Source organism: Anabrus simplex, chromosome 2 (assembly GCF_040414725.1).
Source record: "Anabrus simplex isolate iqAnaSimp1 chromosome 2, ASM4041472v1, whole genome shotgun sequence".
Classification (NCBI taxonomy): Eukaryota; Metazoa; Arthropoda; class Insecta; order Orthoptera; family Tettigoniidae; genus Anabrus; species Anabrus simplex.
In genome coordinates, this window is record NC_090266.1 from 1,138,759,258 (window position 1) to 1,138,773,156 (window position 13,899).

Consider the following 13,899-nt stretch of genomic DNA (forward strand, 5'->3'; position numbering starts at 1 on the left):
TAGCCATGGAGCCGACACGGAGGAAGTGAACTCTACTGACCAACTTTCAGATGTTGTCAGTGATGCTGGCTGAGTGTTTTGATGTAAAGAACCAATTATATCCTGTACCTTTTTGAAAAGTCATTTGAGGTATATTTGGACCTTGGACATTCATAGACTGTTTCTGATAGGTTAAGAAATAAAAATCAACATACCATCGCCTTTTGACATACTGGTATATCATGAACAACAAAACAATACAACAGAAGGCAACAGATAACCAAAGAGTACAAAAATTACCAATGATACATGAGAAATGAAGTGACTCTGGAATAAAACAGTACCCATACTGTACCTGCATACCCTACTGATCAAGATGTACAGAGGTGTCAAAATTATCAGACTCAACAGTAATTTTTAAATATTTCTATTGTCGCATTACCTATTATTTGCCTGACAATAAGAATCTTTGTATGCTGCAATGGAGCCCTTTAAGTGTTAGTTGTCAGTATAAAGTAAATTATAGCGCACAAGTTACATTTCTTTTCAATCCAATGTTGAGGATTTTTCATTTCTCTCTTGAGTGTAATAAGATAAAATGAAATAACATGGTGTGGTTCTGTGATATTTTGCTTTACTTGAGCGTTCTTATAATTCGCTGTGCTTTGTAGTATATACTATTTGGAAACTGATGTTTTAGTATTAGCAAGAGACGAAATAGAAATATTTAATATCAGCGTAATACTTTAAAAAAATGGGAATAATATAGTACTTCATGAAGTTTTACAACAAATCTGCTTTACGTCGCACCGACTCAGATAGGTCTTATGGCGACGAGTGGATAGGAAAGGGATAGAAGTTGGAAGGAAGCGGCCGTGGCCTTAATTAAGTTGCAGCCCCTGCATTTGCCTGGTGTGAAAATAGGAAACCACGGAAAACCACCTTCAGGGCTGCGGACAGTTGGGTTTCGAACCCACTATCTCTCGAATGAAAGTTGATAGATTCGTGACCCAAACCACGCGGCCACTTGCATCAAGTTTATTAAGTAGGACGAATACTTGAGTGAAAGATAGGGAGTTCCTTCAAGCAAATTATAAAGACAAGTGAGGGTAAAAACAAGAACTAAGGCAATTTAATCTGGCTCTCCTCCTTTGAGTCTAATAATTTTCACACCTCTGTATAGTTTCTCTAAAGCAGCTGTTCAAAATGTTGACCTCCATGAGGCAATAATAAGCACTGTGTTTCTTATTGTTATGGTAGACTGAAATGTAAACATTACGCACCACAGCAAGTATTATCGCGATTATTCAAATGACACTGCGGTGGGTAAACATATAAAATGGTAGTTCAATGAGGAAAAAAAAGAAACAAATTCTGTGTATAGTTACATAAAGCCAGCTGAATTTAAAAAAAAAGACGAACGAAATGCAATCACTAAGTAATGAGTCATCGGAGACTAAGTGTTCCCGATATTGAAACTCTCAGCCAACATCCTTGAACAAATTCACTTCCACCCTGTAATACAGTGTAGTCTGTTAGCCCTTAATCATTTAGCTTTATGTAACAAGTGGTTAATGGGCAATCTACAAAGAACGCTCCTTGTGGTTCTACAAGCTAACTATAGCTGTATATTTGGGTTTACGAATACAATACAACAGGCTGAATTCGAGCCCACCATTTCCCGAATGCAAGCTCACAGCTACACGATCCTTAACGTACGGTCAACTCGCTCGATAGTAAGAAATTAATAGTTGTCATTGTATAATGCCATATTTGTAATGACGTTTCTATTTCGGTTTAATTAATTATCTGTAAAAACTTTTAGGTTTAAGTTCTTCAAATATTGCAAGATAGACATGGTTCACTATGGATATGAACACAAAATATATAAAAAAATATTGAAATGTACTTCCATTGCTTTGGATAAAGTCCTAATTAATTCACAATTCATTTAAAAACCATCAAGTAATTTCTTGACGGGACCTTGACAGCAATGTCAGCAGATGGTAGGTAGATTCCAACTTCACATAGAAAGTCATGCTATATAAGACACGCAAGATGCTGAATAATTTAAACAGTCCTCGCCACTTGCTGCAGTATGCACGCACTTCTACTCTACGTGCTGTTCCTAATGGTAAGAGTACTATAATACATAGTTGCGGATATACTGATGTCAAATATTGCCCATAATTTTATTACTGTATGTCGGAAAAGAAATGTAGCCCGCCTCGTGGCCATGATCGTTAAGGCGTTGAAGTCTAAAAGGTCTGACACCGCGGTAAGCCGGTTCGACTCCCATTGTTCGAAAAAATGTTCACCATCAGAATGTTGGCCGGCAGGGTAGGGGAGGTGGTGGTATACAATTTATAATCACTAGATTGCGAGCCGAAAGCCTGGATTAAATTCCAAACCTCCCTGCAGTGCTCATATGGAGTGAGGGCATATGCCGCTGTTCATAGTGATTCGTCCGTCGGATGGGGACATTAAACCTTGAGCAGACCCCTTGGTGCTGTTCGACAGGAGTAGGCTATGTGCCGGAACCGGGTTTCACTCTCTCTCTTCCTACTATCATATATATCACATCATTCATCTCATCTCATTAACTCCTCTAATGAGGTTGTCGTCAGGAAGGGCATCCGGTCATGAAAAACCGCCACGACAGATTTATCTCACCTCACCTCATACCCGACCCCGTACAGAAACAGGACAAGGGTTGGACAAACAAACAACAGAAACGAAATGTGACATCAGATTTGTTTCAAAGTGTTTCAGGTTCAGGAATTTATATATGCCCTCAAGAAATATTTCAGAGCATGTTCACCAAATTTTCATGTTTACTCGTCATGAGGTATAATGTAAATTAGACTCATATGAGGAGAAGAATTTTAATTAGTTAACCGATTCATTTTGTAGTCATATAGAAAGTTGGGAATGCGAAATGTAACACACAAAAGGTTAAACACCATGGCAAGACAGTGTGGAAAGAGAGAGCAAGTGGAAAAGGACTCACGTACGAACAAAAACTCAAGTGGGCAGGGACAATCTCCACACTTTCACACACTGCTGTCTTAAAATAGAGAAGCTTTCCCTCGTAGTCAGTCACAGCCAGTTCTTCTACATTCATAGCATTAATTAAGAAACAGGCTGGTGTGAAAATAGGAATCCATTGTAATCCATCTTCAGGGTTGCCGACAATAGGTTTCGGACCCACCATCTCTCAAATGCGAGCTTAGCCAACTCGCTCAGTAAATCCAGTATAAAAAGGTACACAAACTTCGCCTTCCACCACAGAAAAGGGATAGAAATCTGCAGTACACAACTGTTGAAGTGGCTTGTCAGCTTTTATTTCTTCTTCCTCTTCTGTATTTCAGTCAGTTTCTATTGTACTGATAAAAACGATGATAGCAACTGTTGCTTCACTGCCCCAAAGGCTGCAGTTGATGAAGATTCGGGACGAAGATTCCAGAAGGGCAGATACACAAGATGGTACTTGCGATGGCTTTTCAGGACTTGATATTTGAGTACCATCAATACTCGCAGATCTACGTTCACTTGAAGAATTTCGAGATTGAAAGAACTATATTCTATTACTATTATTATTATTATTATTATTATTATTATTATTATTATTATTATTATTGTCCGACTCGCTGGCTGAATGGTCAGCGTACCGGCCTTCGGTTCAGAGGGTCCCGGGTTCGATTCCCGGCCGGGTCGGAGATTTTAACCTTCATTGGTTAATTCCAATGGCTAGGGGGGCTGGGTATTTGTGTTGTCCCCAACATCCCTGCAACTCACACACCACACTTAACACTATCCTCCACCAAAATAACATGCAGTTACCTACACGTGGCAGATGCAGCCCACCCTCATCGGAGGGTCTGCCTTACAAGGGCTGCACCCGGCTAGAAACCTATAGGTTTTTATGCATGTGGCTGCGGGTGAAATTCCCTTAGCTGTAAAAATGGAAATTCATGTTCGTGTAAGTTACATGCCCCGTAAATTGTAAGTCCTCTCCTGCATGCTGCAAAATTGATAGCCACTTATAAAATTAGTCAACCGTTCCCATTTATTCATGGTCTTCATCGTACTGTCATTATATTAACCTCACTAAATTTCAAACTGTTCACCTTGGATATCCCAAATTCTTATTAAAAGTTGACCGAGCGAATCCTCCCTTACTATAACCTTTGGCAGTAGAGTACCAGGTTCATCTACAGAGAAATGCCTGGGCATTTCCCTGAACGGATACTATTCTTGGACTGCTCATGATTAAAATATAATGAAACTAGTGTCTGCACTAATGTACTGCTGACACATATCATCCACCGAGTGGCACAATTCTCCGGTATCCTTTATCCGGTATTTTCTTCTAGTTCTAACATTTATGATTATATTTATGGGATAGGGCTTAATGTAGAAGGTTTGAAGTACATTTTGTGGATCAATTTATTTAGATAGTTTTCACGGAGATAGTGAATTGATGCAGAAACAGGTCCAAATGTATACAGAACTCTAAAAAATTATTCTTATGAGAATTCTCTGAAGAACTACTGTGCAGGTTTGCTCACAGCCTGTTATTTGCATAATCAGCACGCACCTTCACATTCCGGCGCCATGCAGCACCTTACAAATACAGCACAGCACGGTGAGAGAGACTGCGAAATCTGTAAGTGTTGAACAGCTGATGCCCTTCAGGTATTCGATGGATAATACTAGATTTCTGATTCTTTCACAATATCGCACTCTTCATGATCGTAATCGCAGTGCTGCTCTCTCATTTATTGTCGTGTGAAAATACAGTATTTCCTATTCACTACCCTTAGCGCGTTTTCATTTGCTTTTCCGGAAGTGTATTACAATTCTGCGTTTTAGTTTGAATTCTAGACATTTACTGTATATGCGCACGGTTCTGCAGTAGATATCTGCTATCTGGTTAACTTGAGTTATGGATGTGAACTAACATCTATTGCAATAGGTTGGCGAACTAAGGTGGTATGTTCTCTGGCAGTACCAACAGCTGCGAGACAATATTATGACGTAAGATAAAGGGAGTGAAAATATTCCGAAAGAAGGAGGTGTTTTGTAAAACTTCATTCGCAGAGAAGTTATGCAGTAATATGCAAACTTAAGAGTGATAGTGTAACTTCTGCTTTATTTCTTTATTTATTTATTTATTTATTTATTCCGCACTACATGATTTATAATGCCAATTAAACTGGATTTCAAAGTTTCAAATCCGTATTATAACCTAATATCAAATCTGTTCTAATATTATATTTACAATGAGAAAGAAATATTTCAAATCTTATCCTTACAAGAAACAAGTAGATAAGAACCATAATTTGGTATCAAATTAGTATAATAACTTGATATCTGAACTATTCTAATATTATATTTACAACGAGGAAGAAGTAATATTTCGTACATAGTCTAATTTAATCTTTACAGGGATGAGCAAAATAAAAGAAAATCAAGAACGTCATTTCATATATAAACTATAATTTTCTTGTAGTTCTAACATATATGATTATATTGATCATACTCGTTCTTATGTAACGGTTTCGCTTCCCATCGTGGGTACAGAATCATATACACGTCTTTCCAGATATTCTAAATCATTTACTTCATTACTGCAGAGTAACTCCTCCATAATATCCCGTAGGTAAACATCGAAGCGATTGACAACGGGTTCCGAAGTGATTATTGTCATGCCGACTTAACTGGATCATTTCACTCAGTACATTAATTGATGCAATGTTGTGTTCAGATACTAATCCACCAACTGACTCTTGCGTGGGATCCACATAACTCACCGTATGTATAGAGGAGTGTCACTTAGAAACTGTGGCAGCTTTTTAATCAGAATTGCAAGTAACTGTGTCCTGTCATAATATGAAGCGGTCTTCGATTTTCTCACGCCTTAGTGATTTGGTTTATATAGGCTCGCTCTTGTAAATAGGCCAGAAAAAGCGAATGCCATCAAGACAAGTATTGGTGGCCGGGAAAATGGTGGAAGTTGATCGCTCGGAACAAATAACACTGATTAACAAAAATGACTTTCTGTGGATATCATAATATCATAAACACGTTCTAAGACAAATGAAACATGTTGATTCAACATATACAAACCATTTGTCTCTATCACCCACCGTTCTTGAGATATATGACATCAACCATTTACATATTTTTAACATTGTATCAAGGAATAAAAGTCAAGACAGAAGTTTTTTTTTTGCTAGTTGTTTTACGTCGCACCGACACAGATAGGTCTTATGGCGACGATGGGACAGGGAAGGGCTAGGAGTGGGAAGGAAGCGGCCGTGGCCTTAATTAAGGTACAGCCCCAGCATTTGCCTGGTGTGAAAATGGGAAACCACGGAAAACCATTTTCAGGGCTGCCGACAGTGGGGTTCGAACCTACTATCTCCCGAATACTGGATACTGGCCGCACTTAAGCGACTGCAGCTATCGAGCTCGGTCAAGACAGAAGTTTCACTAGATGAGTGATTGTTACAGGGAATATTAATGAACATGGCTTTAGGTAAGATCAGTGCAAATGCACTAAATGGCACATATTGGATTTGCTTGTTACGTAGCGTCACACGTACTAAAACAGATTTGATGAATTTATGCAACCTCTGGACGCCATAGTGTGCACTTTCACTGACAATAAGAAAAGCAAATGAGATTGTTCAGCTTTGTATGAAAAATAATGAAACACGATGAAAAAAAATTATCGATGGACGCTGTTCAGGAAAAATAAATCGTTGCCGCCATCTTCAAAATCTGACATGATAGAGCAAAACGTTTATCGGATTTGATTTCAGCATGAAAAACTGCACTTGGAACAGTAAACATCATGTCAGATATTTACGCCTCGTAAATCAGTGTATTAAGTAGTACTCGTGCGGTAAGTTATGGACGTATACTATAGTATACTTTTTGCCGTGTAGTGTTTCTTACTCAAAATGTGATTGCACTTGGGTGAGGCGGCGCTAGAGTTTGTTTAAAGCAGTGGGTAGAGGACAGTTAGGAAAACAATGGGTATGTCAATGGATTGAGTATATTCATCATACGAGTCTCGCATTACTGACAGGACAAGATGAATTTCGGAGAAGAATTTGTAGGTTACGTACTGCAAATGCAAAACAATAGGGAGAAAGCTACATTAAATTAACGAACGAAAAATACTGTACAACACATATGAAGCCACGGAACGTCAGAGCGAAGGGGACCGGTGTATAACCAAGGACTGATCGATCGATTAATGGAGGATTCACAGATTTAGCGTACTACTGTACACGTGAATAAGCAGTAGATCGTGGCATGGCCGAGTGAAAGCTAATTTTGTACACGTAATACTGTACAAGCCGACGATATGTTAGGTATGGAACACAAAAGGCAAACCGGACACCGTTGGGAACTAAACACACAACCTCCGAATTTCCCGTCCAATATTCTCCTATTTCAGCTAGAGTGCTCTAAGTCATTCCCATTCTGACATCGTACGGTCTTGGAAGCTAAATATTCAATTCAGAAGTTAGAGTAATATAGTTTTAAATTACTTTATGAGATGTATTCCTGGGCAATCTTCACTTGTTTTGTACGGTGTTCAGTGGACGTTTCTGTCTGTTAGGTCATCAGAAAGAAAATATACGAGGTGTAAGTCGACTCAACGGGTTGGTCCTTCGAACATTCACAGAGGCATAATTGTAAAACCAGCATTACTCTTGAATCTATTTTCTAAGAAGCCTCAGAGTTTGGATTTTATATTGTAATATGAACATACAATTCGTTGTAAAACTATTCACCTTGATGATATTGTATTTTAATATAAGATTTTGTAGTGTATCCGTACTGCAATCTGAATATCAACATAATTCACTTGTATCACTCATGCATGCGCGCACCTAACACGCACAAGCACCTTCATTATATTCTACCATCATTTTGTAACTATAAACTCCACCCCCTCCCATCATAGGTCGATGCTGGCTACGCTACTGAATAGCACCACCAAAGGTCATTCGGCTACCAGGAAACTTCAACAACCGATGACGGCGCCAAAATGAGGCGTACTACGCAAGTTTTTCAGTGAGGTGGTTAGCCGTTGCTTTCCTCACTGAGCCAGAAAGTGTTACTGCAGCAGAACTGATCCCATGAACAACACTTTTCATAACCCCAGCAGCTTCCTTATTGTCTCAGCCATGGATGAGACTGTGCCAACAGACAGTTGCAATAGTACTGCATCCATTAAGAAATGGATGGAATGTTTATGACTAAATTATTTCCAGCAATTCCACACACTATTATTGTGTTTTCCATCGGCCCTCCATGCTGGATGGACCACGATGGTGACCGACAAACTACTCCTCTCCACTAGCAACAGGCTATTTCTATGTTTGAAACGCAGTCAAACTGCACATGTTTCCAACTAGTTCATTGCAAAATTTGGATATTTCGAACTTGACTGGTTTCCTCTTGAAAGTTCTCTTTGTATGAATGAATGAAATTAAAATGATGAATTCGAATTCTATATATAAATAGTTGGATCAGTCTCAGTTTGCATAGTGCAGGACCTCTCAAACGCACAAAATCTCACGCGTGCAAACTGAGGCTCAGAGGTTCTGTGCACTGTGCAACGGTTCGACTCGGGTCGGTTCGGAGCAGTGTTTTGTGTCGGGGCGACTCGGGTAAGCTCGGCTGAATTCGACACGGATGGTTGAGCACTGCATTTCAAATCAGGATGGGGGAGAGGGGCGGAGCGAGCGAGACAGGCGTAGGGAAAGAGAGAGACAGCGCTATTGCTGAAAATCGAGGAGGAGATGGTCTTCACTCTGGTCAAACAAGCGAAGTCGTCTTCTGCACCTTTCACCGCGCAGTGCACCAGTACATGCACCCTGAGACGGCCTGATATTGTGCATTGTCAGTATCATGAGAGTACAGTCTACGCCTTCCGAAATTTAGACAACAATGTTTGGTAATGATATGGAGTACTGGAAATGTCAAGTAAATGCATCGCAAAAGGAAGAAATCAGGCAGGATGACAACTGATTAGAGAAGCCGCATTTATAAGAGCTTCAGTATCAAATAACAAACAGTAAGCAATTAGCATTGTGGATTAACAGGATTCTCACCTGTCAAAGGATTTAAATCCCCTTCGTACGTTTAGATTTATCTTGCGCGCTTATTGCTTGCTAATTATAGAAATTGAATTCCTTTCCTTCTCATCCATCAATCATTCATTGAAATCTGTATTCGTGCACGGGAAATATTTGAAACGTCATTTCCTAATATAAATCAACTACAAACTAGTAACATGGTTCTATAAAGTGGTGTACTGTAGCACATTTTAAAGTTAATAAAGCATTGCGAATCATTTGCCTAAATGTTCATACTAAAGGGTAATTTGAATGTGACTCTTCACAGACGTCCCTAGGATTTCGAATTAAGGTAAGTTTTACTGCAGAATCGTGACAGCTCTATTCTTGATTAAAAGCCACTCCACTAAGGGGAATCACGTTAACAATAAAGTGCCTAACAGCAGTGTTGGAACCTAATTGTACTTGCAAGGGAAGGTGCCCACTTGGTGACCACGATCGTTAAGTTTGACTCCGTGATTAGCCGGTTCGGTCCCGTTGGTGGGAGTAATGTTCACCATCAGGATGTTTGCCGGCAGGGCAAGAGGGCTGGTGGTATACTGTAGAAATACAATAATCGCTCGACTGCGTGACAAAAGCCTGAATTCAATTCCAAACTTTTCCGCGGTGTTCATATGGAGTGATGATGTTCGTCCGTCGGATGGTGACGTTAAGTCTTGAGCACAGCTCTTGGTGTTATTCGAGAGGAATAGGCTATGTGCCGACACCGGGTTTCACCCGCTCCCTCGGACACTCCAGACACTAAAAGCTCGATGATGATTATGCTTGTTGTTTAAATGGGCCTAACATCTACGGTCATCGGCTCCTACACTAAAAGCCATATGAAATAAATAAATAAATAAATAAATAAATAAATAAATAAATAAATAAATAAATAAATAAATAAATGAAAATATATAAATTCATTTCCCCGTTTTATTGCTGAGAAACAAAGAAGGTGAGTTCGCTTCAAATTAAAGCATCGGATAGGTTGTAATTACATCGACAGTTTGCGTAGAGCTACATAATTCGGGTAAAGTAGAACCTTGGCACAAAATGTTTGCAAAATGGTCGAGGTATTTACCTAGTGGTCACAGGAGAAGATCGACGTAGTGGTCGGTTTTCTGAGGAAAAAAAACGAATCTTCTGAACATTTGTGGTTATTCATCTAAATTGTCCACCTTAAAATATCTTTTGTCTTAAAATTCTTAATTTCTATTAAGGGACTCGTAAATATCTCCAACTCGCCTCCATCACGTACGTAATTACCGAGAAATCGGTAGCAACTTTGTCTTTTTTTAACGGGTGAAACCCTTAATATCTGCAAAATTACTCGTCGGATATGCAAAATAAGCACATCACTGAAGTTGCCGATCGATTCTAAGTTGTTCCCTTGGGATTGTTCTAATAAAAATAAAGTTTCAGTCGATTTCTAAGTATACTTCTTCTTCTTTTGCTACCGCTTTTTCTCACACCCAAGGATCATATAAGAGAAATAGATACGTCACTCCTGTATAATAAAGTTGGCTGAGAAAACAGGTCATGGAAGCTACAGTGGCCACTTTCTCTCTGCCAACATAAGGAAATAAATCCCACGATAGTACCTTGTAGTAAACACGATGATGATAGTTGTTTTAACTTATTAAAATTTTAATTGTGATAGAGATAATGATTGTATTTCGGTAGGAAAGTTGTATCTAAAGCTTCTCTCGTGTCTTTTACTTGAAAAGTAAATTGCAATTACCGTATTTGTATGTTGGCAATACTGTTATAACGCTAGCTTGTATCGTTGTTTCACCGTTCGCATTTTAATGTAAATTTACATCTATTAAGTGATAAATGCAACATTGATTACTGAAAATGTTAATGCAATTCATATAAAACCCCAAAACGCCCATACTTGCCTAAAACACGATCTATCATAACCTCATTCTTTTGTTCGTTCGTTGAACCCTTCCCACGACTTTTATGAATGGGAATGGAAAACACGAGAAGGAAAGGATGAAAGTAAAACACAGCATAATGCACACAGTTTATATTTTGAATGTATTTATTCCAAACAGCAGGTAAGAAGCACAATCACACAGACGTTTACTCGCAACAGCTAGGTAGTTCAATGTGAAGTACTTTCATGATCATAATACTATTTCTTCACACTAAGAACGCGCATTATTATAATTTCACACCATACTCTCAAAAAACTGGATCAAAAATCTCGTTCAATACGAAAGAATCTCAACAAATTTTCGTCTAACAAGCACTATTACATACCGTACGACCAAGGTCCCTTAGCGCGCAACGATAACGGTGTTGTGGTGTTGTGTTTTGAATTTGCTGTACCACGCAACTGAATGTGTAATGCCAACCTCTGCCTTCTAAATTAACCCTCTAAAAGAGAATTTTAGTTTTCATTAGTTGGCGGAGATCGATTGGCCCATCTCAGAGCTGCTTCGGACGCTCCCTATGAAGTGTCACACCCCTGCCCACACCTGTGTGGTCGCGGGTGCGAACTGCGTCGCACATATGGATTTGGCCCTGTTTTACGCCCGGATGCCCTTCCTGACGCCAACCTTATATGGAGGGATGTAATCACTATTGCGTGTTTCTGTGGTGGTTGGTAGTGTGGTATGTTGTCTGAATATGAAGAGGAGAGTGTTGGGACGGACACATACTCCAGTCCCCGAACCAGAAGAATTAATCAGAAGCAATTAAAATCCCCGACCTGGCCGGGATTTTGACCCGGGACCTTCTGAACCGAAGGCCAGAACGCGGACCATTCAGCCAACGGGCCCGACTGATGGAGACGAAAGACTACAATGGAAGATTTGGAAAGGTACCACCATCCCACCACCACTGTTCGCTTCCCTACTAAAACATATAAAAATAGTGGGCGTGTTCCATACCAAGTTAAAGCAATTTCAGTTGCTATTCTGACATACCCCGAGTGTGGATTTTCTCAGAGTCTCCCGTTCTCATTACAGAAAACTGTGTGTTTGCTCCGTACCTCACATCCAGGAATGTGTGTTCCAATCGTTGCCCTTTGTTATTGATTCACTCATTATAAAGGGTCCTTATACAATTCCATATATTACAGGACATAGGAGACGATGAAATATTTCTTTTTTTCAATAATAATAATAATAATAATAATAATAATAATAATAATAATAATAATAATAATAATAATAATAATAATCATAATCATAATAATAATAATCATAATCATAATAATAATACCGAGAAAGTGGCTGCGTGGTTTGGATCTCGTAGCTATTAGCTTGTATTCGGGAGATAGTGGGTCCAACTCGACTGTCAGCAGCCCCAAATATGTTTTTCTGTGGTTTCCCATTTTCACTCAAGACTTATGCCGGGGCTGTACCTTAATTAAGGCCACGGTCGGTTCCTATCCCATCGTCGCCGTAAGATCTAGCTCTGTCGGTGCGACGTAAAGCAAATTATAAAAACAAAAATCATAATAATATTTAATAAAAATTAGGATTAGTGATGCAGCAATCGTAACTTTAATTAAAGTACAGCCACAACATATTTTCCGGTTTGTAAATGGAGACCACGAAACACTACATTCAGGACTGCTAGCGACGTGTTCCAGAAACACGACACCTACCGTGTAGCCAAGTGACTCTGTTTCATAACATTATTGACTTAATATTATTTAAAACTTGTGATAAAGTACGTATGTGCTAATTTCGTATGCTAATATACAATCGGCGTTTCTCTCTTGCAGGAAGTTTCTAGTTCACAGTCGAGTGCCTACTTGTTGGAGACTCAGAAATTCCCGTACATGCCATGTAGCGGCAGTGAAGCTTACCAGACTTGCGATTTAACTTGCAAGACCTCCGGATACTGTTATGAAGAGAGAGCTGGAGATGGATTATCCTGGCATCCGATTGTAAACTGTTCCAATTATTGTACTCCCACGGGATGTTCTGACTTACCAGTTCATTATCCTTATGGATGTGGTCTCCCGAAAGCCAATAAAATAAGTTGCATAGTGGAAGGTATTTATCCCGACCCTTTAGACTGTCGCAAGGCTTTGTACTGTTCACCAGGTGCTGAACCCACCACGTGTAAAGTATGTGATAGTAACTTCGGGTATAACCCTTGCACTGGTAAATGTGATGTACAACTCTCCAAAAACATGTGTCCAGATAACTATTTGCAGGTTTGCAATAGCCTCGGTGAAACAAAGGCTATTGTTAGAAACACAGGGATATTTTATACATGTGCTGTGGGTTCGGACGGGCTTATTTTCCCCGTAATGAACAGATGCCCATCAGGTTATTTTAATGAAACATTAGGATTGTGTGTGAAAAGTAATGAATCAAGCTGCAGCTTGTTGCACAATTTCAGGGCATCATGTTGACACCAGAAATGTCAACACGATTGCTCATAGCCAACTTCCTTTTAGAAATATTATGGCATGATTGTATTTCTACAGTTATAATTTGGAAATAAATGTCATGACATTCTCATAATTTGTTTGTAAAATCCATTTATCCCAACTGGCAGTGAAATTGAATCATTCCTACATGAAGATCATGGTGAGCAAGATGTTAGCCCGTTCATCTAGAGGAGTTCCAGGGTCATTTCGCTGGAAGACAACAGATAAGGAATAAAAATCACTGCAAAAATGTATAAACCATAACAAGGAACTATCAGATTAACGAAACAATCTAAGCCTTCACGGCTGGTGATTTTAAGAGAGAATGATTTCCAGGCTGTAGAACTATAAGCCTCTTGAACTCCTCTTGTTTTC

General features: G+C 39.3%; 1 protein-coding gene across 2 annotated transcripts in view; it reads left to right on the plus strand.

Moving 5' to 3' along the window:
* The window catches only part of LOC136863351 (uncharacterized), a 39,489-nt gene extending 25,873 nt beyond the window's left edge, over positions 1-13,616 (plus strand). The window contains exons 1-2 of one of the 2 annotated variants that reach the window (XR_010859206.2): positions 2,019-2,113; positions 12,868-13,616. Coding sequence is in view for 1 of the 2 variants with exons in the window: in XM_067139736.2 (XP_066995837.2) it covers positions 12,868-13,506 (639 nt within the window). In the remaining variant the exon portion in view is untranslated. Of the gene's footprint in view, positions 1-2,018; positions 2,114-12,867 lie in introns of those variants that run through there. The other variant, XM_067139736.2, reaches the window with a different exon arrangement.
* Positions 13,617-13,899: the final 283 nt, after the last annotated feature.